Consider the following 26,829-nt stretch of genomic DNA (forward strand, 5'->3'; position numbering starts at 1 on the left):
TCAAATAGTCGATGGATATCCACGGTCCATGTTGTCCCCAAGAAGGGTGGGATTACGGTAGTGAAGAATGCACATGGAGAGCTCATTTCCACCCGGACCGTAACCGGGTGGCGCATGTGTATCGACTATCGCCAACTCAATCTTTCTACAAAAAAAACCACTTTCCTTTACCATTTATTGATCAAATGCTTAAACTGCTAACCAAACACAAGTATTTTAGCTTTCTTGATGGGTATTCCGGGTTTTTCCAAATTCCCATAAACCCGGAAGACCAAGAGAAAACTACATTTACTTGCCCTTATGGGACATTTGCCTATAGGAGGGTGCCTTTCGGGCTTTGCAATGCCCCCGGGACGTTCCAAAGGTGCATGATGAGTATCTTTGGTGACATGCTCGAGGAAGAAATTGAAGTGTTCATGGACGACTTCTCGGTGGGGGGTGCTTGTTATGACGAGTGCCTCATCAATCTTGGAAAGTGTCTTGAGAGGTGTGAAAAGGTTAACATGGTTTTCAATTGGGAAAAATGCCACTTCATGGTGGAGGAAGGAATTGTTCTAGGGCACAAGGTCTCTCACCATGGTATAGAGGTAGATAGAGCGAAAATCGAAGTCATAGAGAAGTTGCCTCCCCCGGTGAATGTTAAGGGGATCCGGTTCTTTCTTGGGCATGCCGGATTCTATAGGAGGTTCATTAAAGACTTTCGATTGATTACTCAGCCTCTCACAAACCTTCTCCAAAAGGAATGTGACTTTCACTTTGATGCCGCGTGTCTCAAGGCCTTCAACACAATCAAGGGTGCCCTTATTTCTACTCCTATAGTTCAAGCTCCGGATTGGTCTCTTCCTTTCGAGTTGATGTGTGACGCAAGTGATTTCTCGGTTGGGGGAGTCCTTGGTCAACGAAAAGACAAAAAGCTTCATGTGATCTATTATATGTCTAAGACTCTTAATCAAGCACAAGCCAACTACACCACGACCGAGAAGGAATTTCTCTCCATTGTGCATGCCTTTGAAAAGTGTAGGACCTATTTGGTAGGGTCAAAGACAATTGTGTACACGGATCATGCGGCTATTCGATATCTTATGGCGAAAAAAGAGGCCAAACCGAGACTCATTCGTTGGGTACTCTGAAGGAAATAATGCCCTTGGTCCAAGTATGCATTTAATGTTAAGTCTAATAAATGCGGTTCAGTATTAATTAACAAGTTAATAATTCAGTGAGATCAAGTGAGCTGAATGCCTAGCTAGAGGCCGCTTCAGTTCTAGTGGAATTAATGATATTAATCCACAGCTTAATCTTGACTGAACCCGTAGGGTCACACAAATAGTACGTAAACGGATCAAGTATTTAATGGAATTAAATACTCCATCTATGGATATTCGGAATCGACGGATCTTGGTTTCAGTGGGAGCTGAGATCGTCAAAGGCAAGAAATGAATACTCCGGAAACGGAAATATGGATCGTATCGGAAATATAAATATTATCCAAGTCGTAGATGTTGCCGGAAACGGAAACATGGTACGTATCGGAAAATATTATCGGAAATGGAAATATTGCCGGAATCGGAAATATTGCCGGAAACGGAAATATTGTCAGAATCGGAAATATTATCGGAATCGGAAAATAATTCCGGAAACGGAAATATTAAATATTTGTTCGAAACGGAAATTAATTCCGGAATCGAAAATATTAAATATTGTTCGTATCAGAAATGAATTCCAAAATCGGGAATTTAATCGGAAGCGCGTCGTACGAATTAGCATCGGACGAGACTTGCTAGACGAAGGCCCAGCACGAAGCCAGGCCTACGCCCAGCAAGCCCAAGCGCCCAAACACACGCTGCCAAGCCACGCCAGGCCCATCAAATGGCCTTGGCGCGCGCGCGGAGTTGTGACATGGGCTGCGACGAGTGGGTTGGCGCTGTGCGTGGGCCGTAAGGCCTGCGTGCGGTGCTAGCGTATGACTCGAAGTGTGTTACTCGAATCCTAAGGCTACCGGGATTCGTCATATGATTAAATCTAATCCTAAAAGATTTAGTTTATTTAATTAGAGTCCTAGTAGGATTATAATTAAATAAATTAGTATCCTAATAGGATTCCAAGTCCTTTTCCATAACTCTATAAATAGGTGCCTAGGGTCACAATTTATAAGACACAATTTCAAGTATTCAAACAATAAAAAGCTAAGATTTTTAAGTAGAAAAATCAGCCTTATTTTTGCCCTATAAGCCGAAAATATATAGTACCTTAAGGGCGATTATAGTTGGTCAATTTTCAGGCGGATCCGGATGTGTTGTGGACTATCTACGGAGGGACGACACTTGGAGTCCTAAAGACTTGCTCTTGTTCGGTTCGGGCGCAGCTAGGGAGGGCACGCTACAAAGTGTATGCATCTGAATTATGCTAAATGATTATGTGTACATAATATGTTTCCTGGCTTTATGGTTTTTCCGCATGATTTATGTTTATTCATATGTATCATAACCTAACAGTGGTATCAGAGCCTCTTATTATTTTCATAATCTAAATTGCATGTACATGGTTAAATTTTACAAATTTGCAAGGAATTAAAGGGGTGGTTAGTTTTCGTAATTAATTGCAAATTGCGTTTATTTAATTATATGTACGCAGGTTTTCGGCAGAATATTCGTTACTCAACCAAATGGAGTGATTTTTGTGTCAATTTCGCATGTAAAAGGCATTCTAAAATTTTGACAAAAATATGTATTTTTCGGCCGAACCCAGAAATCCCGAATTCGAAGCCTAACTATGTCTTTTTGGAGGGACTTGGGTGCACGATGGGACTTGGGCGCAAGCTCAAGTGATCGTCATGTTACGATTAAGTCGTTTTGAATTTTAATTTTGAAATTTTCAGTTCGGAAATAATTTCAATTAATTTTAAAATTAATAATTTAAATTGTTTTCTTGGATTATAATTTTGAATATTATAATTATTATAAATTTTAATTTATACTAATTATTTTACTAAAATTAAACCTTGAATTAATTTAAATTCATTTAATTCAACTGAAAAATAAATTAAATAAATGGATTCGATTATAATTTTATATGAGCTTTAAATTTTAATTAAATTTGAATGTTTCCAGTTTGACTAGAAATACATTTTTATGTTTAAAATTAGTAAAGCATATAAAGTTATTGGTTTAAGTGGGAGAAATTTTAGTCATAAACTCTTGATTAGGCCTACAAATCCTTTAAGGTTAAACAACTTGATTAGAATTAATAAGGACTGAATAATTGGTAGATTATTGGTGCCCTTGATTAATTGCTGCAAATATTATGTGATGCATAACGTGTTTTACTAACCAGCTATGTGGGCCATTCATGATAATGAATGGGTGAATGGTATATATTGTATATGTACTGTTATGCAGGTTATGAAGTGACTAGTATGGCCCAAATAGGATAGAAAATATGGTATGCGTACTATTAATTTGAATGTAATTGGTCTAATGCACCAAAATTTGTTTTTCAATTCAAATATGGTCTGCGTACCATCAAATAGTTGTAATTAGTTTAATTATAGCTTATCCTGTTTGAAGAAAATGGCGCCTCCCACGGTGAAATTCAAGACGGAGTTTCCAATCCATTTTCAAGACGGACTTTGAAGTTGAAGCTTCAAGATGAAGTCGGGCCATACTAGATCACACTTATCTTATGCATGCTTTAAGTTATTTATTGCTTTTAAATATGTCTTGAATATGCATGAAATTGTGGCTTGATTATGTTGCATGATTAAGGATTTTAGTTCACTTAAAATCTAACCAACATAGTAAGAGCCTTAAGTTCCAAACTTAAAAATTGAGTTAAAAGGTGCCATGCCAAAATAACACTTACTTGGATAACCTTTACATCAATCTAGTAATAGTTTTACGCTCAACGAGGTGTTACTTATTGATCCTAAAGGGGTATGGTACACAAATAATTGTGAGTACATGTTAGTTTTGGTGAAACTCAACGATATAAGTAAGGAGTCCTTTTATGTCGTGGCAAATTCGATAGGTTTACCTAATAAGTTCTTAGACGTACCTATCAACCAAGAGTAGTTTCTAGACTATTAGCAAAAGGCTTTTGCTTACCTAAAAGATTTTAGAATTGAGTCAAAATACATAATGTGCTTAATTCTTCAATGGTTTTTAGAGTCTTGGAATCATTTTATTCACACCTGCCGGAACAATGAATTCGAATAAAATGACAATGACTTGTTTAAATTGCATGATTGCTTTAATTTTCAAGTTATTACTCATGATAAATGTTTAGACTTTGCATGCTTCAATATATGTTTTAATTAATGTTTATAATTATATATCTTGCACTGCAGTAAATCCTTTTAGAAAGGTAACAGTAAGTTTCCTCGATTGGTAGTGAATCCAAGAACGATTCACGGAAATGAGAGAAAATGAGCAATATAAAATGTACGTTTCTTTTAGCGACTTTTATGGTTGTTTTCGAGTATCAAAGTCGAATGGCAAACCGATTGGTGCTTGTGAATTCAAAATACACTGTAGTTTTGAGATCATAAAGCATTGAGTTTAAACGCTCGGCTTTACCAATGGTTAACAACCTAAAATTTTTTTCCATATAATTCTCGAATGAGTCTAGACCCTAGGCATTCGAATAGATCGAGGCTTAGAGAACTTTAGAAGCTTCTGGTATGATCATCTAGTTGAAACAAAAATATTCAACATAAATGGTAAGAACTTTGTTGGAATGACATTGGACATGTCTAAACAAAGTATAAAAATCAACACTAAATAATTCAATTCTTAAGACTATAAGAAGGGGTACAAGAAATAGGAAAACAAAGGAACAAATGAAAGGAATTTACAATTCCGTTTCTACCTATAAGTTTATGTCTAAAGAAAAGTGACCTAGCAATCAAACTTCCTTGGTATCATATACCGCTTGAGGTTCTTACTTCGGTAATAACTCAAATAATGGAAGCTAGGCTACACTAATGGCCTACAAGTGGGAAATGAAGCATGGCAATGCTACATTAGTTGTAGGGTCATCTAGTATGTTTTAAGTCCTTTCAAGGCTGGAACTTAATGGCTATTTTGTTCCATAATCAGCATACCTAAATTTCTGCTTCAAACACAGAAAGACTCGCATTCAAGAAAAACAAAAACAATGTTTGTTTGTTTGTTTGAATGAAATGGTCATTTACGAGTTGAGTCAATATGCTTGATTAAAACAAACAAATCTTTAACAATAAAGAACTTTACTAGGTTCAAATCAACCCCTTGATTTGAGTTCCACTAATCTTTGGTATTGTTGCTTAGACCATGTCAACAAGTTAACATTCAAAAGCTCTATTTTATGGACTTTTGAAAGTTGATTGATTTCTAGATCAATTCAAGACAAGCTACACTACTACAAAAATTGGTAAAGAGACCCTTTCAAATATGCCAAAGAGACCTTCTCTGGACAGGTCTCTATCTCACAGGTCTCTTTGATAAAGAGACCCCCTCATTAGAGGGGATCTCTTATTAAGAAAGAAAAGACCGACCCTTTATTAGAGAAAGGGGCTCTGTTTTCCTAGTGACTCAAAAAATAATTTAATAGCGGAAGAGACCCACCATTAGAGAAATGAGGTCTCTTTGATAAATAGAGTAGACCCATTGTTAAAGAAATGGGGTCTCTTTGTTAAAAAATTCAGACCCAATATTGAAGACAGGGGGGTCTCTTTGACATTTTAACATTTTTTTATTATGAAAAAGGAGAGACCTATTATTATAGATGACGGGTCTCTTTTCAGCTATATTTTAAATAAAAAAAAACTGTAGCATAAACACCAAAAGAAAAACGTCAAAAACAAAATTATCATAATATTTAGTATCATATACAATGCTTAACAACAAAAATTTAGAACTAAATACATATGCAATTAAGTTTTGCTGGAACATTAAATGGAATTAAGCCATTTCATACTACCACCTATATTTTTCCTAAGTTGTGTCTTTATGATTTGTGAAAGATCACCCAAAGCATGATTCTAACGTAACATGCTCCAACATTCGTATCTAATCCACAATCACGCCCTTGAATTCATCAATATTAGTTTGCGGAGTAGGCACCGGGAGCTCGAAGAAATAACTACAAGACAACTAAAGCAAGTGAGAGAGAGTCCACGGATCACAACTTTACAAGTCATAAACATAAAGCATAAGATCACTAATTCACAAGCCAAAGTTGTGAAGAACAACATGAAGAAACTCCAGTTAAAAAAGCAGAACAAGACAAGCTGATAAGCACAAGATTGTAGAACTATTTTCGTGATTTAGTGAATGACATAAATATATTAGCATTACTACCATTTATTACCACCTACTGTATAAGCCACTAAAGAGTTGAAGAATGCAGCAACTCTTCACATTCGTAAATGGCATTAGCATAAAATAAATATTAACATACTATATGGGGATGGTATCCGCATCAGGGCTTAAGATAGCTATAAGCCTATAAGGTAATTGTTGCCCATGCTTTATGTAACCAATTTCACTCAATCTTACGATTAAGGGCTTAGGACAGTTCATCAACATCATACCAAAGGTTAATTGAAAACTACAAGCCCCGTTTGGACGTATTGAACTGCTTTCATAAACTATGAAACATCATTCAGTAGTAACTAACATTTATGGAATACGCCATATATCTAAAAGGAAAAATCCCAGCCAGAATTTCAAAAGCTATAAGCACTTACAGATAGCAAATAGAATCACTCCTCGCGCAATTAAGACAGTAGGCATGCTCGCATGGACTCTGCAAAAACAAAAGTTTATAGTTGTTATTAAACAAATGAATTCCACGACAGAACAGATTAGTAATCAGGAATATAGGTATTGTCTTGCATGGTCCAATAATAACCAGAAATGGCATTTAATCAAACTCCTACTATGTGCCCCCTTTCACATTGCACCTGATCCAAGTCTTCTGACAATTTGGTCATCCAACCAGGGTGTTTAACCTAATTTTAAAATATTTCTCAAGGATGCACATAAATTGTAATTTGACTACGGTTCAACTCATACACTTTCTACGCCTTGACAATCATAACTTCTCAGAGGACCTCTAATATACAACAGATGATCACTTCCTGATTCATGGTTTAGAGTTATGTTGATCACACTCCAGTTACAAAGCCACCACCTCCCCCACCAAAAAAAAATCTAGTGAAACTTCTCTAATTGGTTTACTTTCTAGATCTGAGAACTAAAGGCAACATCATCTTTCAACCCAAGCAACCCACGCAACCCACAACATCACCAGGAGAAACAATGGTCCAGTCAAAAAAGGCAAACGAATAAGGACTAGAAGTACTTCTGTTACACGGATCTAAGACTACACAAGCTCAGCGAATCAACCGCTTACCATGCATAGTGACATAACCAGGTATCCTGAGCTAAATTCTCATAGTGATAGACCTAAAAGATAAACATTTACTTCAACTAACCTAATATCTCGTGGAAGGGGTTGTTTTATATGCAAGACTCTCACAACAGAAATTCAAACATACACTTTTTTTTATCCTATGATGGTGTTAAACTCAATTTTTGAAGGATATATCCTTATTTATCTCTGTTAAGCTATTCAAATAAGAACTTTACTCCTACCTAAACGGAAACCTGCATAGACAAAATACCAACAGTCGATGCCTCAAAATAAAACAATATGTTATCTGGTCCAATTAAATTTTGACAGAATTATGAAAGGCAAGAAACAAAGACTTGAGCTTCTAAAGAATCAGCAAAACTACTTTGCACATGAAAGAAATTAAGAGAGAAATAAAAGGTTCACTCTACTTAGTTCTCAACAACCACACAGTGCTTGATCTCAAATATGATGAATATTTGTGAGATGTAGGTAGATCCCTGTTTTTGGAGCAACATGTTCGACAAAAAAAAAAGGACTCAATAGCCTAGTTCTGCCCATGATTATCTTAATTAAAATGTCTTATCTCAAGTTCACAAGACAATATATGCACAAGAAGTTGCTTATAGACTATACATTAGTTACGACGTCGAATTCGCCCTCCTCGAAGATCTTTCCGAGTAAATTCCGCCATATATACCAGAATTTAAGACATACAACAATATGACAACATGTTACTAAGTTTACCAAGTTTAAAAAAGGCTCAAAGTTGAGAATGTTAGCAGAAGTTTTGCTTACGGCACAATCTGCAATGACCATAGGAAAACCCAACATCATCTATCCAGGTCGAGCAACCAAGCACTCTAATCATCAGGAAATTAGAAAATCAAGTTAACAACTTAAATAAGCTAGAGTTAATTTCTACAGACAACCAGTTTAGATGGTTAGTGAAGATAGACTAGTGTCCTGTCAACTTGATATGTCAAAAGTTACAATCACAACCTATCATATCTATTCAGATAATCAAAGCACCTTCTAAAGAACATCTATAATATCAATATCATTTACGAAATAAATCAAGGGTAGGATTTAATTTTCAAGACTCATGATAAAACCTCAACCCCCCTGCATAATAATTTACAGTTTTCAAAGGATTTAGAGGAAGAGAAACAAGACCTGTAGTACCAAATTTGTTAGAAAAATCTAATATTCAAAAAATTCACAGGAATCATACAAATTTGTGGAAGAAATATTTCCAAAGTGCAGGGTAATTTGTTAGGTTATGATACATATGATATTACATAAATCATGCGGAAACAACCATTAACCCAGGAATACATATTATTTACACATAATCATATAGCATAATTTAGATGCATACTCTTTGTTGCGTGCCCTCCCTAGCTGCGCCCGAACCGAGCAAGAACAAGTCTTTAGGACTCCAAGTGTCGTCCCTCCGTAGATAGTCCACAGCACGTCCGGATCCGCCTTAAGATTGACCAACTAGAATCGCCCTTAAGGTACTAGAATTTTCGGCACTTTTGAGCAAGATGTGTGATTGAATTTTTCTCTCAAAAACTCACTTTGAATACTTTTAAACTCTTTATAAATTGTGAACCCAGGCCACATATTTATAGGGGTATGGAAAGGGAATTGGAATCCTATTCAGATACAAATTAATTAAACCTAGAATCCTACAAGAACTCTAATTAATTAATTTATCAAATAGAATTAGGAATTTAATCATTAACCGAACTCTGCACGTTTTAGGAATCGTGCATGAACACAAACACTTACGCACACACACACGGCAGCCACGATGGGCCGCCCATGCGCGTGCGTGCGAGCAGCCCACGCAGCGAGGCCTACGCGAGCTACAAGCCCACGTAGCTCCTGCGCGCGCTGCGCGCGCTGTGCGCGCTGCCACGGCCTGCTGGGCCTGGCCTTGCGCTGGGCCTGGCGTGGCCTTGGCTGTTCGTGTGGCGCGCTTGGCTTGCTGGGCGATGGCCTGGCTTCGTGCTGGGCCCTCGTCCGGCAGGCCTCGTCCGATGCTTATTCGTATGATACGCTTCCGATTAAATTTCCGATTCCGGAATTCATTTCCGATACGAACAATATTTAACATTTCCGATTCCGGAATTAATTTCCGTTTCGAACAAATATTTAATATTTCCGTTTCCGGAATTATTTTCCGATTCCGATAATATTTCCGATTCTGACAATATTTCCGTTTCCGGCAATATTTCCGATTCTGGTAATATTTCCATTTCCGATAATATTTTCCGATACGTACCATGTTTCCGTTTCCGGCAACATCTACGACTTGGATAATATTTATATTTCCGATACGATCCATATTTCCGTTTCCGGCAATATCATCGTTTCCGGAGTATTCATTTCTTGCCTGTGACGATCTCAGCTCCCACTGAAACCAAGATCCGTCGATTCCGAATATCCATAGATAGAGTATTTAATGCCATTAAATACTTGATCCGTTTACGTACTATTTGTGTGACCCTACGGGTTCAGTCAAGAGTAAGCTGTGGATTAATATCATTAATTCCACTTGAACTGAAGCGGCCTCTAGCTAGGCATTCAGCTCACTTGATCTCACTAAATTATTAACTTGTTAATTAATACTGAACCGCATTTATTAGACTTATCATAGAATGCATACTTGGACCAAGGGCATTATTTCCTTCAGTCTCCCACTTGTCCTTAGGGACAAGTGTGCATTTCCTAATTCCTTTGTCTCTCGATGCTTGCTCTTGAACATAAGGTAAGAGTTGTCATCCTTATTATGTCCAGAGGTGTTCCTCGGTTTCAGAGTTCAACTGATCAAATAAACAGATAATCATAGCCTATGATTCATCCGAGCACGGCCATGCATTTCACAGTTTCTAGCTCTCCGAGTGGCCTTGTACAACTTTTAAGCATCTCATCCCGATTTATGGGAGGACAATCCCAATCTTGCGATCTTGAGATTAGACTTCGTTTGATAGGTGATTACCTGAGCGTAATCTCAAATCACTCAGGTATTGAGGATTTAGTGTCTAATAATTTAATGAAATTTACTTATGACAGACTTTCATCTCTTACAGTAAAGTTTCATAGGTCTTGTCCGATACTAGTCTTCCCAAAGTAAGTATCTATGCAAATGATTATGACATTGCCATGTCCACATAGTTCAAGAAACAGAACTACTAGTCATCTTGCATTCTAATCGTCTAACGTTTTCTATGCGTCCAATTTTATAGAAAACTCCGATTAGGGACCATTTTCAACCTTTGACATTCAAGTTCACTTGATAGACATTTCTTAGTCACAGGACTGGTCCTGACAGTCTATCTTGAATATATCGTCAAATTGAAGGGACTCATCATTTAATAAACCACAAATTAAATGGAAAAATGAATTCATTTCATTTATTGTGAATGATTAACCAATAATGGTTTTACAAAGATTTAAACTCTAAAACTTTAAAACATTAAATAGAGACATCAAAGCCATTCTCCAATATGCTTGATTCCCATAGCTGCAGTGTGCGAGTTGTGCTTCGCTTGCGGCAGAGGTTTAGTTAGTGGATCTGATATGTTGTCATCAGTTCCAATTTTGCTTATCTCGACTTCTTTTCTTTCAACGAACTCTCGTAGAAGGTGAAATCTACGAAGTACATGCTTGACTCTCTGGTGGTGTCTAGGCTCTTTTGCCTGTGCAATAGCTCCGTTATTGTCACAATACAGGGCTATTGGTCCTTTAATGGAGGGGACTACACCAAGTTCACCTATGAACTTCCTTAGCCATATAGCTTCCTTTGCTGCTTCATGTGCAGCAATGTACTCCGCTTCAGTTGTAGAATCCGCAATGGTGCTTTGCTTAGCACTTTTCCAGCTTACTGCTCCTCCGTTGAGGCAGAAGACAAACCCAGACTGTGATCTGAAATCATCTTTGTCGGTTTGGAAACTTGCGTCCGTATAGCCCTTTAACAATTAATTCATCATCTCCACCATAGACCAGGAAGTCATCTTTGTGCCTTTTCAGGTACTTCAGAATGTTCTTGGCAGCAGTCCAATGCGCCTCTCCTGGGTCTGACTGGTATCTGCTCGTAGCACTGAGTGCGTACGCAACATCCGGGCGTGTACATATCATAGCATACATTATTGAACCAATCAATGATGCATATGGAATCCCATTCATTCGTCTACGCTCATCAAGTGTTTTTGGGCACTGAGTCTTGCTTAGAGTCATTCCATAAGACATGGGTAGGTAGCCTCGCTTGGAGTCCGCCATCTTGAACCTATCAAGCACCTTATTGATATAAGTGCTTTGACTAAGTCCAATCATCCTTTTAGATCTATCTCTGTAAATCTTGATGCCCAATATGTACTGTGCTTCTCCTAGATCCTTCATCGAAAAACATTTCCCAAGCCAAATCTTGACAGAGTTCAACATAGGAATGTCATTTCCGATAAGTAATATGTCGTCGACATATAATACTAGGAAAGAAATTTTGCTCCCACTGACCTTCTTGTATACACAAGATTCGTCTGCGTTCTTGATGAAACCAAAGTCACTGACTGCTTCATCAAAACGTATACTCCAGCTCCTGGATGCCTGCTTCAATCCGTAGATTGATTTCTTTAGCTTGCATACCTTTTTAGCATTCTTTGGATCCTCAAAACCTTCAGGCTGTGTCATAAACACAGTTTCTGTTAAAACGCCGTTTAAGAAAGCAGTTTTGACATCCATCTGCCATATTTCGTAATCGTAATATGCAGCGATTGCTAACATTATCAGAATAGCCTTTAGCATTGCAACTGGTGAAAAGGTTTCATCGTAATCCACACCGTGGACTTGCCTGTAACCTTTTGCAACCAATCTATCTTTGAAAACTTCAAGTTTCCCATCCTTGTCCTTTTTCAGTTTGAAAACCCATTTGCTTCCAATGGCTTGATAGCCATCTGGCAAATCGACCAAATCCCATACTTGGTTTTCAGACATGGAGTCTAATTCAGATTGCATGGCTTCTTGCCATTGCTTGGAGCTAGGGCTCGTCATAGCTTGTTTGTAAGTCGCAGGTTCATCACTTTCAAGTAATAGAACGTCATAGCTCTCGTTCGTCAAAATACCTAAGTACCTTTCCGGTTGAGATCTATATCTTTGCGATCTACGCGGGGTAACATTTCTAGATTGACCATGATTCTCACCAGATTCTTCTAAAGATCTCTGAGTTTCATCCTGAATGTCATCTTGAGCATTCTCTAGAGTTTGTTGTTCGACTCGAATTTCTTCGAGGTCTATTTTTCTCCCACTTGTCATTTTGGAAATGTGATCTTTCTCCAAAAAGACACCATCTCGAGCAACAAACACTTTGTTCTCAGATGTATTGTAGAAGTAATACCCCTTTGTTTCCTTTGGATAGCCCACAAGGATACATTTGTCAGATTTTGGATGAAGTTTGTCTGAAATTAATCGTTTGACGTATACTTCACATCCCCAAATCTTAAGAAAAGACACATTTGGAGGCTTTCCAAACCATAATTCGTATGGAGTCTTTTCGACAGCTTTAGACGGAGCTCTATTTATAGTGAGTGCAGCTGTATTTAGTGCATGTCCCCAAAATTCTAATGGAAGTTCGGCCTGACCCATCATTGACCTGACCATGTCTAGCAAGGTTCTGTTCCTCCGTTCCGACACACCGTTCCATTGTGGTGTTCCAGGAGGAGTCAATTCTGATAGAATTCCACATTCTTTCAGATGGTCATCAAATTCATAGCTCAGATATTCACCGCCTCTATCAGACCGCAGTGCCTTAATCTTCTTGCCTAATTGATTCTCTACTTCACTCTGAAATTCCTTGAATTTTTCAAAGGATTCAGACTTATGCTTCATTAGGTAGACATAACCATACCTACTGAAGTCATCAGTGAAAGTGATAAAGTAGCTGAAACCACCTCTAGCATTTGTACTCATTGGTCCACATACATCTGTATGGATTAAACCCAATAGTTCACTTGCTCTTTCTCCAACTTTAGAGAAAGGTTGCTTTGTCATTTTGCCAAGTAAACATGATTCGCATTTACCATAATCCTCTAAGTCAAATGGTTCTAGAATTCCTTCCTTTTGAAGTCTTTCTAAGCGTTTCAAGTTTATATGGCCTAATCGACAATGCCACAGATAGGTGAGATCTGAATCATCCTTTTTGGCCTTTTTGGTATTTATGTTATATACTTGTTTGTCGTGATCTAATAAATAAAGTCCATTGACTAATCTAGCAGATCCATAAAACATCTCTTTAAAATAAAACGAACAACTATTGTCTTTTATTAAAAAGGAAAATCCCTTAGCATCTAAGCAAGAAACTGAAATGATGTTTTTAGTAAGACTTGGAACATGGAAACATTCTTCCAGTTCCAAAACTAGCCCGGAGGGCAACGACAAATAGTAAGTTCCTACAGCTAATGCAGCAATCCGTGCTCCATTTCCCACTCGTAGGTCGACTTCACCCTTGCTTAACTTTCTACTTCTTCTTAGTCCCTGTGGATTGGAACATAAGTGTGAGCCACAACCTGTATCTAATACCCAAGAAGTTGAATTAGCAAGTATACAGTCTATAACGAAAATACCTAAAGATGGAACGACTGTTCCGTTCTTCTGATCTTCCTTTAGCTTCAAGCAATCTCTCTTCCAATGCCCCTTCTTCTTGCAGTAGAAGCATTCGGATTCAGAAGTGGGTTGACTGACCTTCCTCTTTACAGATTTGGCGCCAGTTTGCTTAGTTGGGCTGGCCTTGTTGCCACCTTTCTTAGCATTCCTCTTCTTTCCAGATTTCTTGAACTTGCCCCCATGCACCATAAGCACATCCTTCTTATCACTTTTGAGCGTCTTTTCAGCGGTCTTCAGCATACCTTGAAGCTCAGTGAGCGTTTTGTCCAGACTATTCATACTGTAGTTCAGTTTGAACTGATCATACCCGCTATGAAGAGAATGGAGGATGGTGTCTATAGCCATTTCCTGAGAAAATTGCTGATCCAGCCGACTCATATTCTCAATGAGTCCAATCATTTTGAGAACATGTGGACTTACGGGCTCGCCTTTCTTAAGCTTGGTCTCAAGAATTTGCCTATGAGTCTCGAATCTTTCAACTCGAGCCAGATCTTGGAACATGTTCTTCAACTCACTGATGATTGTGAAAGCATCTGAGTTGATGAACGTTTTCTGCAGATCCGCACTCATGGTGGCGAGCATTAGACATTTTACATCCTTGTTGGCATCAATCCAACGATTGAGGGCTGCCTGAGTGACCCCGTCGCCTGCAGCTTCGGGCATCGCCTTATCTAGGACATACTCCTTTTCTTCCTGCATAAGAACTATTTGCAAGTTCCTTTGCCAGTCAAGGAAGTTTTTCCCGTTCAACTTCTCCTTTTCGAGAATTGATCGAATGTTGAATGAATTGTTGTTTGCCATATTAAAAACTACAATTGAAAAGAATAAAAAAATAAATAACCATTCACAGTTTCTCTTAATAAACTTAAATTCTAGCATACATGCATAATTCAATGTTTATTAAGCATTTTATTCAAGTTATGTGTTCCGGCAGGTGTGAATAAAATGATTCCAAGATCCTAAAATCATTGAAGAACTAAGCACAGTTTGTCGACTTAATCCTAGAACATCTTAGGTAAGCAAAAGCCTTTTGCTAATAGTCTAGAAACTATTCTTGGTTGATAGATACGTCTAAGAACTTATTAGGTAAACCTATCGATTTTGCCACGACATAAAAGGACTCCTTACTTATATCGTTGAGTTTCACCAAAACTAACATGTACTCACAATTATTTGTGTACCTTGCCCCTTTAGGACCAATAAGTAATACCTCGCTGAGCGAAAACTATTACTAGATTGATGTAAAGGATATCCAAGCAAGTGTATATTTTGGCATGGCACCTTTTAACTCAATTTTTAAGTTTGGAACTTAAGGCTCTTACTATGTTGGTTAGATTTTAAGTGAACTAAAATCCTTAATCATGCAACATAATCAAGCTTTTGATCTCATGCATTTTAAGACATATTTAAAAGCAATAAATAACTTAAAACATGCATAAGATATTTGTGATCTAGTATGGCCCGACTTCATCTTGAAGCTTTAACTTCAAAGTCCGTCTTGAAAATCTCCGTGGGAGGCACCATTTTCTTCAAATAGGATAAGCTATAACTAATTACAACTATTTGATGGTTCGCAGACCATATTTGAATTGAAAAATAACTTTGGTACTTTAGACCAATTACATTCAAATTAATGGTACGCAGACCATATTTTCTATCCTATTTGGGCCATACTAGTCACTTCATAACCTGCAAAACAGTACATATACAATATATATACCATTCACCCATTCATTATCATGAATGGCCCACATAGCTGGTTAGTAAAACACATTATGCATCACGTAAACATTTGCAGCAATTAATCAAGGGCACCAATAATCTACCAATTATTCAGTCCTTATTAATTCTAATCAAGTTGTTTTAACCTTAAGGATTTGTAGACCTAATCAAGAGTTTATGACTAAAAAGCGCTCCCACTTAAACCAATAAATTCATATGCTTTACTAATTTTAAACATAAAAATGTATTTCTAGTCTAACCGGAAACATACAAATTTAATTAAAATTTAAAGCTCATATAAATTTATAATTGAATCCAAAAAGTTTAATTCAATTTCAGTCGTTATTTAAATTAATTCATGATTTTAATTTTAGTAAAATAATTAGAATAAATAACATTTATTATAATTACAATATTCAAAATTAAAATCCAAGAAAATAATTTAAATTATTAAGTTTAAATTAATTAAAATTACGTGAACTGAAATTTTCAAATTAAACATTCAAAGCGATCTAATCGTAACACAAACACCCTACGCATTGCACGCCCATGGGCCGCACGCACACATCCATCGCTGGCCATGTGCGCGCAGCCCATGCGCTCGTCGCATAGCTGCTGCATCTCCATCGCAAGCCATCGCACGCTGTGGTGCTTGCTGCGCGCGCGCCAGCGCTCGTCGCACGCGAGCCATCGCTCGCAGTGCGCGCTCGCCAGCGCTCGCTGTGCGCACGAGCCATCGCTCGCTGGGCGCGCGACATCGCTCGCTGTGCGCGCGAGCAACGCTGGGCGCAGCGCTCGTGGCACGCGAGCTTGCGCTCGCTGCGCGCGAGGCAGCGCGCGTCGTGGCGCAGCTCGCTGTCTGCCCACACGCGACTGCCTAGGCTTGCCTTTCGCCCATGCCCATTTGTTCATAGCTCGTGGCCCACGACACAAGGCAGGGCTGCTGCCTTGTGCTCGTGCACTACGCCCTTTCTCATTGCATTCGTGCCGCACGGGCGACGAGCTCCCTTGCTCGTCGTCGCATGCCCGCACTATACAACACCCCTTAAGGGTAACACGAAGCGTCCATTGCTTTGTGCGTGCAAGTTTTATGAACGAATCGCATAAAAATTTAAAATTTATATTTAAAATTAATGACAAATTAATAAATAATATTAATTTCATAATTTTAGGGCGAAAAATCGAAAATTTATTATTCAATTGATTTCCGATTGTTATGGATTCAAGTCTAGGTCATAAAAATTTAAAATTTATCATAAATTTACAATTTTTATGGTGGTTTTTAATCATAGGTTTCTAATTAAATTATAATTAATTATGAAAATCAAATTAATTCTAAATTATTCTAATTTTCAACAAATTAATCATAATTACAAATTAGATTGCATAATTAACAAGGCTAGGCATTCAAACTTGTTAAACATATACAGTAGGTCAATCAAAAATTCAAGATTTATCAACAAGAATCGCAAATATTTAATTTAACATCTTAAATTTACGAAATTTTGCATTCGAAAAACTAAAACCTTCGAAAAGTCATAGTTAGGCTTCGAATTTGAGAATTCTGGGTTCGGCAGAAAAACATTATTTTTGTCAAAATTTTAGAATGCCTTTTACATGCGGAATTGACACAAAAATCACTCGATTTGGTTGAGTAACGAAGAAACTGCCGAAAAACTGCGTACGTATAATTAAATAAACGCAATTTGCAATTAATTAACAATTACGAAAATTAATCACCCCTTTTAATTCTTGCAAATTTGTAATATTTAACCATGTTCATGCAAATTAGATTATGAAAATAATAAGGGGCTCGTGATACCACTGTTAGGTTATGATACATATGATATTACATAAATCATGCGGAAACAACCATTAACCCAGGAATACATATTATTTACACATAATCATATAGCATAATTTAGATGCATACTCTTTGTTGCGTGCCCTCCCTAGCTGCGCCCGAACCGAGCAAGAACAAGTCTTTAGGACTCCAAGTGTCGTCCCTCCGTAGATAGTCCACAGCACGTCCGGATCCGCCTTAAGATTGACCAACTAGAATCGCCCTTAAGGTACTAGAATTTTCGGCACTTTTGAGCAAGATGTGTGATTGAATTTTTCTCTCAAAAACTCACTTTGAATACTTTTAAACTCTTTATAAATTGTGAACCCAGGCCACATATTTATAGGGGTATGGAAAGGGAATTGGAATCCTATTCAAATACAAATTAATTAAACCTAGAATCCTACAAGAACTCTAATTAATTAATTTATCAAATAGAATTAGGAATTTAATCATTAACCGAACTCTGCACGTTTTAGGAATCGTGCATGAACACAAACACTTACGCACACACACACGGCAGCCACGATGGGCCGCCCATGCGCGTGCGTGCGAGCAGCCCACGCAGCGAGGCCTACGCGAGCTACAAGCCCACGTAGCTCCTGCGCGCGCTGCGCGCGCTGTGCGCGCTGCCACGGCCTGCTGGGCCTGGCCTTGCGCTGGGCCTGGCGTGGCCTTGGCTGTTCGTGTGGCGCGCTTGGCTTGCTGGGCGATGGCCTGGCTTCGTGCTGGGCCCTCGTCCGGCAGGCCTCGTCTGATGCTTATTCGTACGATACGCTTCCGATTAAATTTCCGATTCCGGAATTCATTTCCGATACGAACAATATTTAACATTTCCGATTCCGGAATTAATTTCCGTTTCGAACAAATATTTAATATTTCCGTTTCCGGAATTATTTTCCGATTCCGATAATATTTCCGATTCTGACAATATTTCCGTTTCCGGCAATATTTCCGATTCTGGTAATATTTCCATTTCCGATAATATTTTCCGATACGTACCATGTTTCCGTTTCCGGCAACATCTACGACTTGGATAATATTTATATTTCCGATACGATCCATATTTCCGTTTCCGGCAATATCATCGTTTCCGGAGTATTCATTTCTTGCCTGTGACGATCTCAGCTCCCACTGAAACCAAGATCCGTCGATTCCGAATATCCATAGATAGAGTATTTAATGCCATTAAATACTTGATCCGTTTACGTACTATTTGTGTGACCCTACGGGTTCAGTCAAGAGTAAGCTGTGGATTAATATCATTAATTCCACTTGAACTGAAGCGGCCTCTAGCTAGGCATTCAGCTCACTTGATCTCACTAAATTATTAACTTGTTAATTAATACTGAACCGCATTTATTAGACTTATCATAGAATGCATACTTGGACCAAGGGCATTATTTCCTTCATAATTTTCACAGAAAAACTTTGCAATTACTCAAACATTCAACTAAAAGTACAACACCAAATCCAAAAAACGAAATTCAATTAAAATTAAAACACCAAATCACCAAAACACCTGAAAATGTAAAGAGAGATAAATAGATTTACAGATTCGTTACCAAAAATTTCTTAAACTTTTCTTTTAGCTTGCGATTCATCCCTTGTTCTGTTAGCTTCTATTTGAGCTATGCGACTTGACTCCCCATACAAAACCTCCAACGCTGATACATCTTTCAATGACAACATTGGCATTTGAAACAATTGAAGCTCAAAAACAGAAATTTAAATTTCGGAAATTAGGGTTTGTTATTCAACTCCGATGAGCTGAAGAAATTGGTGAGCTGTAGAAAGATATATTTGTGGGTTTTTGATTGAGGGAAAAGGGATGCGAATTTGGGAATGATAGAGTTCATTGCGAATTTGATTAGATCTAAAAATGGGGGAGGGGGCTTGGTTTTCGCTGGTACAAGGAAGGAAGATTTAGGGGTTTTGATTCCAAGTTCTGTCTTGCGTATTAATTTTAATTGAATTAGGAACAGACCCGTTACAGAGATAACGGGTCTCTTCTTTTTCCCTCAGTGGACCCCCCCGACACCAAAGACCTCTCATCAATGTCAACGGGTCTCTTTTTTATCTTTCATTGTCTAGTAAGTGGGTCTATGTTAATATAAGAGACCTGTTATTTGTTATATGAGGTCCTTTTAATCAAAGAGACCCGTTAACTACTCTAAGGGATCTGTTTTTAGAGATCTCTTTGGACATTTTTGTAGTAGTGCTAGTCTTACTTGTTGAAAGTAACAAAAGATATGAACTATTGTTAGAACGCCTAGACGATAGAGTTGTTCAGAGCTAAAAAAAGATTTTATGACTTTATTATTTCACTTAAATTTGAGTGAATATTGGTTTATTTATTCAAAGTGATATAAGTTTGAATCTGTTTGGCTAGTTCAAAGATTCAGAAGTATAAAATCCACATGGCAAGAAATCATAAAGATCTAGGATAGATCATGTTGATGATTACTTGAGACCAAAAATGATCATCAATGATTGTGTGTTGTAATTTCACGATCTAGCTCCATAAGATATAGCATATCTAAGTTGGAATGATCGAAGTCAATTAGTATTTGATTCGATCAATGATGAATCATAAAGACATTTCCTATAATTTCTAAAACAAAATGCTCAACTACAACCAAACTAAACCAAATTCGTCAAAGCTATTGAAAAGTAATTTCATAATATCTTTTCAGTAATATATATCTAAAGAGTTGCTAAACTCAATGGGAGCTTAGCGTTTGTTATTCAACAAACTAAGGCCCAAGAATAGATATATGTTTCATTGTGATTTATTCAAATGAGACAGAAGGGTATTGTTTCTACCACGAATTTTTGAGAACATAATGTTTGTTTGCTCGAAATAATGTCCTTTTGGAGATTCATTTCCAAAATGACAAGTGGGAGAAAATAGACCTTGAAAGTCTTCAAGGCGAACAACAAACATAAACGGACATTCCGGAGGCTTTTCGAAGTTCTTTAGAAAATCCGAACACGTATTCTTTAAGGACTTTAGAAGTGGGTTTAAAGAATAGACATCTCTTAGAAGACTTTACAAGTGCTTCAAGGAGAACAGAATATTCAAAAGACTTTGAAGTGTCTATTGATATTCTATTGTTTGATGTTCTATACCCAAGTAGGCATAGAGTTCAAGTCACTGAAACTATGAGATTCTTCTATTAGATAGTGAAGAAACATGGAGTTGAGGTCACTAAAGCTATGAGATTCTTCTATTAGATAGTGAAGAAAACCTACAACTTACAGTCCAACTATCATCATGTAGATTAATGAGTTTGTGGACTTGTAAGAAAGCTATGACGAAACCTAGATTCCCTAAAATGGTTAGAGGCCATATATAGACTTAATGTTTAATTGGTTAAAGGCCATAAAAAAATACTCAATGTTCTGATGACAAAATTGATATTTTGTTGATTTGCAAGAATGATTTACATCTATTGGTTGCAAATTGGTTTTAAGGATAAAAACCATCAAACATGGAATTGTATTCACACACAAAGCTAGATTAGTTGCTAAAGGTTATAAGCAAATTCATGGCATGGATTGTATTGAAACCTCATGCATAATCGTAATGCTCAAGTCTATAAATCAAGTAATGATTTCATATTGGTACATATGGCAATTGGATGACAAAACCTATTCCTCAATCAAATGTTGGAATAAACTATGTACATGGTATGTCATAGGATTTGTGGATCCAAATAAATGCTTGAAAAGGAAAGCTAACTTATAAAATCTAAGTACAGATTTAAGCAAGCAATTGGGAATTGGAACTGTATTTTAGTGAAACTAATAAGTATTTTAGTTTCATAAAATGTACATGATTCTTATAGATATATAAGAAGTTTAGTGGGAGTACATAAAACTTAATTGGTCCTATGTGTATCACACACATATCTCTCTATTGTGAAACAACATTCAAATGCTAATGACTTAGATTTGAAATTATTCATCAATGATGGACCATGGCGAAACTTAGTACATACTGGGTATTAAGATCTATTTACAAAGATCTTATAATATTGTTTTGGATTAAGTAATGGCATTTACTAAATCAAACACGGAAGACTCCATTGGAGACAATCGACCCATATGAAAAAATCTAAGTAATGAATGTTTGAACTATGTATAAGCATTTACTAAGTTAAACATCAAAGGATCTAAGTAAGATTCTTCACCTATATTATATGTTAAAGATTTTAGTTGGATTCAGTATCTATTGGAACTGAATGAGCTAAAGTTACATGAATAGAACTCAATTGGGAATTATTCTGCAAAGAATTTATCATGTATGATATAATATGAGGATCGCTAAAAATGTATCGTATGGCTTTAGGCATGACGAACATATACCAATCTCTATTGATCTAAGTGAAGATCAACTAGATTGAGATCAAGAAAAACTTATGGTACTTGAAAAAGTACATAGGAATAGTTTTTGATTCAAGGAAATAAAGATATGCTAAACAGTTGATGCTACACGCATAAACACTGGCAAAGGATCAAACAAGATTCCTTTGGAGTTAACCATTGACAAGGACGGGCTAAAGAGCATCGTGTTTCGAAATGGCAACATGGATTGGAGTTAACCATTGACAAGGACGAGCTAAAGAGCATCGTGTTTCGAAATGGCAACATGGATTCCTTTGGAGTTGTTGCGTGGGAAATTAAATATTAATTTCTATGTTCTAAGATACAGCTGGAAAGTCTTCCACATATCTGTGAACTGCTTGGATAAGTAAGTCCAAACACAACATCACTAGCAACCTAAACAGTTGAAGTAAAAGTACTTATTGCCTAAGAAGCAATAAAACAGAGTTGTTTATATTAATGAGTTCTTCATTGAACTTGGAAGATCACTTGTCAGTTGAATTAATGGTTCTTCATTGCAAAATGCGTAGAACCACTAATGTAGCAAGAAAGACTAGATCACAAAATAAACATACTCAAAAGATCTTATCATCATATCTCGAAGAACATTCGATGAAAAGGATATTAAGATTGGCAAAGCATGATAACTAAACCTATGCAACAAGTGAGAAGCAACACTCACGTTGTAGCACTGGAAATCAAGTATAGCTTTGAATTCCATGAACTGTTTTAAAGATGGGTTTGAGGCCCATGGTTGTAAAACAATGGGGTTGAACATTTATCATATATGAAATGTATTTTCATATTCCATTTAATCTTGGTTTAGTATTAAATGATGAGTCCCTTCAATTTGACGATATATTCAAGATAGACTGTCAGGACCAGTCCTGTGACTAAGAAATGTCTTTCAAGTGAACTTGAATGTCAAAAGTTGAAAATGGTCCCTGGTCGGAGTTTTCTATTAAGATGGACGCATAGAAAACGTTAGACGACTAGAATGCAAGATGACTAGTAGTTCTGTTTCTTGAACTATGAGGACATGGCAATGTCGTAATCATTTGCATATATACTTACTTTGGGAAGACTAGTATCGGACACACCTATGAAACTTTACTGTAAGAGATGAAAATCTGTCATAAGTAAATTTCATTAAAATTATTAGACACTAAATCCTCAATACCTGAGTGATTTGAGATTACTTGTTTGAGAACTGCTTACTTTGACGTTGACCAACCGTCGCACCGTAAAAGGAGGCTATAAAGGCAACGCTCAGGTAATCACCTATCAAACGAAGTCTAATCTCAAGATCGCAAGATTGGGATTGTCCTCCCATAAATCGGGATGAGATGCTTAAAAGTTGTACAAGGCCACTCGGAGAGCTAGAAACTGTAAAATGCATGGCCGTGCTCAGATGAATCATAGGCTATGATTATCTGTTTATTTGATCAGTTGAACTCTGAAACCGAGAAACACCTCTGGACGTAATAAGGATGACAACTCTGACCTTATGTTCAAGAGCAAGCATCGAGCGACAAAGGAATTAGGAAATGCACACTTGTCCCTAAGGACAAGTGGGAGACTGAAGGAAATAATGCCCTTGGTCCAAGTATGCATTTAATGGTACGTCTAATAAATGCGGTTTAGTATTAATTAACAAAGTAATAATTCAGTGAGATCAAGTGAGCTAAATGCCTAGCTAGAGGCCGCTTTAGTTCAAGTGGAATTAATGATATTAATCCACAGCTTACTCTTGACTGAACCCGTAGGGTCACACAAATAGTACGTAAACAGATCAGAATCGACGGATCTTGGTTTCAGTGGGAGCTGAGATCGTCAAAGGCAAGAAATGAATACTCCGGAAACGATGATATTGCCGGAAACGGAAATATGGATCGTATCGGAAATATAAATATTATCCAAGTCGTAGATGTTGCCGGAAACGGAAACATGGTACGTATCGGAAAATATTATCGGAAATGGAAATATTGCCGGAATCGGAAATATTACCGGAAACGGAAATATTGTCAGAATCGGAACTATTATCTGAATCGGAAAGTAATTCCGGAAACGGAAATATTAAATATTTGTTCGAAATGGAAATTAATTCCGGAATTGAAAATATTAAATATTGTTCATATCGGAAATGAATTCCGGAATCGTGAATTTAATCGGAAGCGCGTCGTACGAATTAGCATCGGACGAGACTTTCTAGACGAAGGCCCAGCACGAAGCCAGGCCTACGCCCAGCAAGCCCAAGCGCCCAAACACACGCTGCCAAGCCACGCCAGGCCCATCGCAAGGTCAGGCCCAGCAAATGGCGCGCGCGCGGAGCTGCGACATGGGCTGCAACGAGTGGGCTGGCGTTGTGCGTGGGCCGTAAGGCCTGCGTGCGGTGCTAGCGTATCACTCGAAGTGTGTTACTCGAATCCTAAGGCTACCGGGATTCATCATATGATTAAATCTAATCCTAAAAGATTTAGTTTATTTAATTAGAGTCCTAGTAGGATTATAATTAAATAAATTAGTATCCTAATAGGATTCCAAGTCCTTTTCCATAAATCTATAAATAGGTGCCTAGGGTCACAATTTATAAGACACAATTTCAAGTATTCAAACAATAAAAAGCTAAGATTTTTAAATAGAAAAATCAGCCATATTCTTGCCCTATTAGCCGAAAATATATAGTACCTTAAGGGCGATTATAGTTGGTCAATCTTCAGGCGGATCCGGATGTGCTGTGGACTATCTACGGAGGGACGACACTTGGAGTCCTAAAGACTTGTTCTTGTTCGGTTCGGGCGCAGCTAAGGAGGGCACTCTACAAAGTGTATGCATCTGAATTATGCTAAATGATTATGTGTAAGAAATATGTTTCCTGGCTTTATGGTTTTTCCGCATGATTTATGTTTATTCATATGTATCATAACCTAACATACTCCTCTTTCAAGAATTCGACATCGAGATTAGAGATAAAAAAGGAGCCGAGAATGTGGTGGCCGACCACCTATCTAGGCTAGAACTTGGGAGTGAGGTTCCGGATGATGTGCCAATTGAGGATGCTTTGAGAGATGATACCTTGTACATGGTTGAAAGTTCCCAATTCCCTTGGTTCGTTGACATTGTGAATTACTTGGCTTGTGGGGCGATCCCCGAAGATCTCACAACTCAAGAACGCCGCAAGTTGAAGTATGATGCTAGGTGCTATATTTGGGATGAGCCCACATTGTTGAGACGGTGCCCGGATGGCCTTTTAAGGAGGTGTGTCCCGGATGAGGAGTTCCCTAGTGTGCTTCCCTCCCCTTGTGGTGGACATATGGGAGGTGATAGAACCGCTTCCAAGATTCTTCAAAGTATGTTGTGGTGCCTACCCTTTTTCGGGATGCTTGGGCTTTTGTCAAGTCTTGTGATCGTTGTCAAAGAACGGGTAATATTTCCAAGAGACATGAAATGCCACAAAACCCCATCTTAGAGTTGGAGGTTTTCGATGTGTGGGGAATCGACTTCATGGGTCCTTTCCCTTCTTCTTATGGCAACCTCTACATCCTTGTAGCGGTTGACTATGTTTCCAAGTGGGCGGAAGCCATTGTCTCTCCCACTAACGATCACAAAGTGGTTATCAACCTCTTTAAGAAGATCATCTTTCCGTATTTTGGGGTTCCTAGGGCTTTGATTAGTGATGGGGGATCCCATTTTGCCCATGGTAAGTTCAAGGCTCTCTTGCGGAAGTATGGTGTTCGTCACAAAGTTGGTGTGGGCTATCATCCTCAAACTAGCGGCCAAGTGGAAGTCACCAATAGGGAGATCAAGTCTATTTTAGAAAAGTCGGTTGCCAAGAACCGCAAGGATTGGTCCATCAAACTTGATGACGCCTTATGGGCGTATAGAAAGGCTTTCAAAACGCCGATTGGGATGACTCCTTACAAACTTATTTATGGCACGAATTGCCACTTGCCGGTGGAGCTTGAGCACAAGGCCATGTGGGCCATCAAAACTTTGAATTTCGAGCTCACTAGTGCGGGTGAGCGGCGCTTGCTCGACCTCCATGAGCTAGAGGAGCTCCGCATGAATGCCTATGACTCGGCGAGCATTTACAAAGCCCGTTCTAAACAATATCATGACGCCAAGATCGAAAAGAGAGAGTTCATGGAGGGGGAGAAGGTCCTCCTTTATAACTCCCGCTTGAAGTTGTTCCCGGGAAAACTCAGATCCTGGTGGAGCGGTCCATTCGATGTTATTCGGGTCTTCCCCCATGGTGCAATCGAGATTCGGAATGATGATTCCGGGTCCTTCAAAGTGAATGGGCATCGGCTCACGCACTATTACTTGGGAGACTCTATTGGCTCTTTTGCTTCCTTGGACCTCAAAGACCCCCTGTAGACACCTACTTTTGTCCTTATTCCCGAAAGGGAAGGTTCGATGATGAAAGCATAAATCTCCACTTGACAACGCATCTCCTATAAAATAACGAATCTCGATCACCCCTTTTCATTTCACCAGAAACCTGCTATTTATAGAAACATGCTATTTATGGAAGCCTGCTAAAAATAGTAACTGCCGTAATGGGTAGTTGTTAAAAGTGGAAAGTCATAAAAGATAGACACCTGTCAGAATTAGGTGCTGCACTCCAACATAAATCCTGAATGAGATAGAGATTACGAGAGAATCCTATTCCTAATATGATTTGAAAATAAGAGTCACGTATTAATTAAAATCCTAACGAGCCTAGAGTTCGTAACGGGCCCAGACTCGATTAAGTCTCAAACACTCCGGATTCTAGGAATCCGAATCTGACTAAGAAAACAGCCCAGATCCTATTT

The 26,829-nt window shown here is 38.0% G+C and overlaps 1 protein-coding gene across 1 annotated transcript; it reads left to right on the forward strand.

Moving 5' to 3' along the window:
- The first annotated feature begins 11 nt into the window (after positions 1-11).
- On the forward strand, positions 12-26,389 carry LOC130463177 (uncharacterized). The gene is made up of 3 exons (XM_056832229.1): positions 12-1,116; positions 24,961-25,362; positions 25,482-26,389. Exons 1-3 carry the CDS (start codon positions 12-14, stop codon positions 26,387-26,389), a joined length of 2,415 nt encoding a protein of 804 aa, XP_056688207.1.
- Positions 26,390-26,829: the final 440 nt, after the last annotated feature.

Source organism: Spinacia oleracea, chromosome 6 (genome assembly GCF_020520425.1).
Source record: "Spinacia oleracea cultivar Varoflay chromosome 6, BTI_SOV_V1, whole genome shotgun sequence".
NCBI classification, from domain to species: Eukaryota; Viridiplantae; Streptophyta; class Magnoliopsida; order Caryophyllales; family Amaranthaceae; genus Spinacia; species Spinacia oleracea.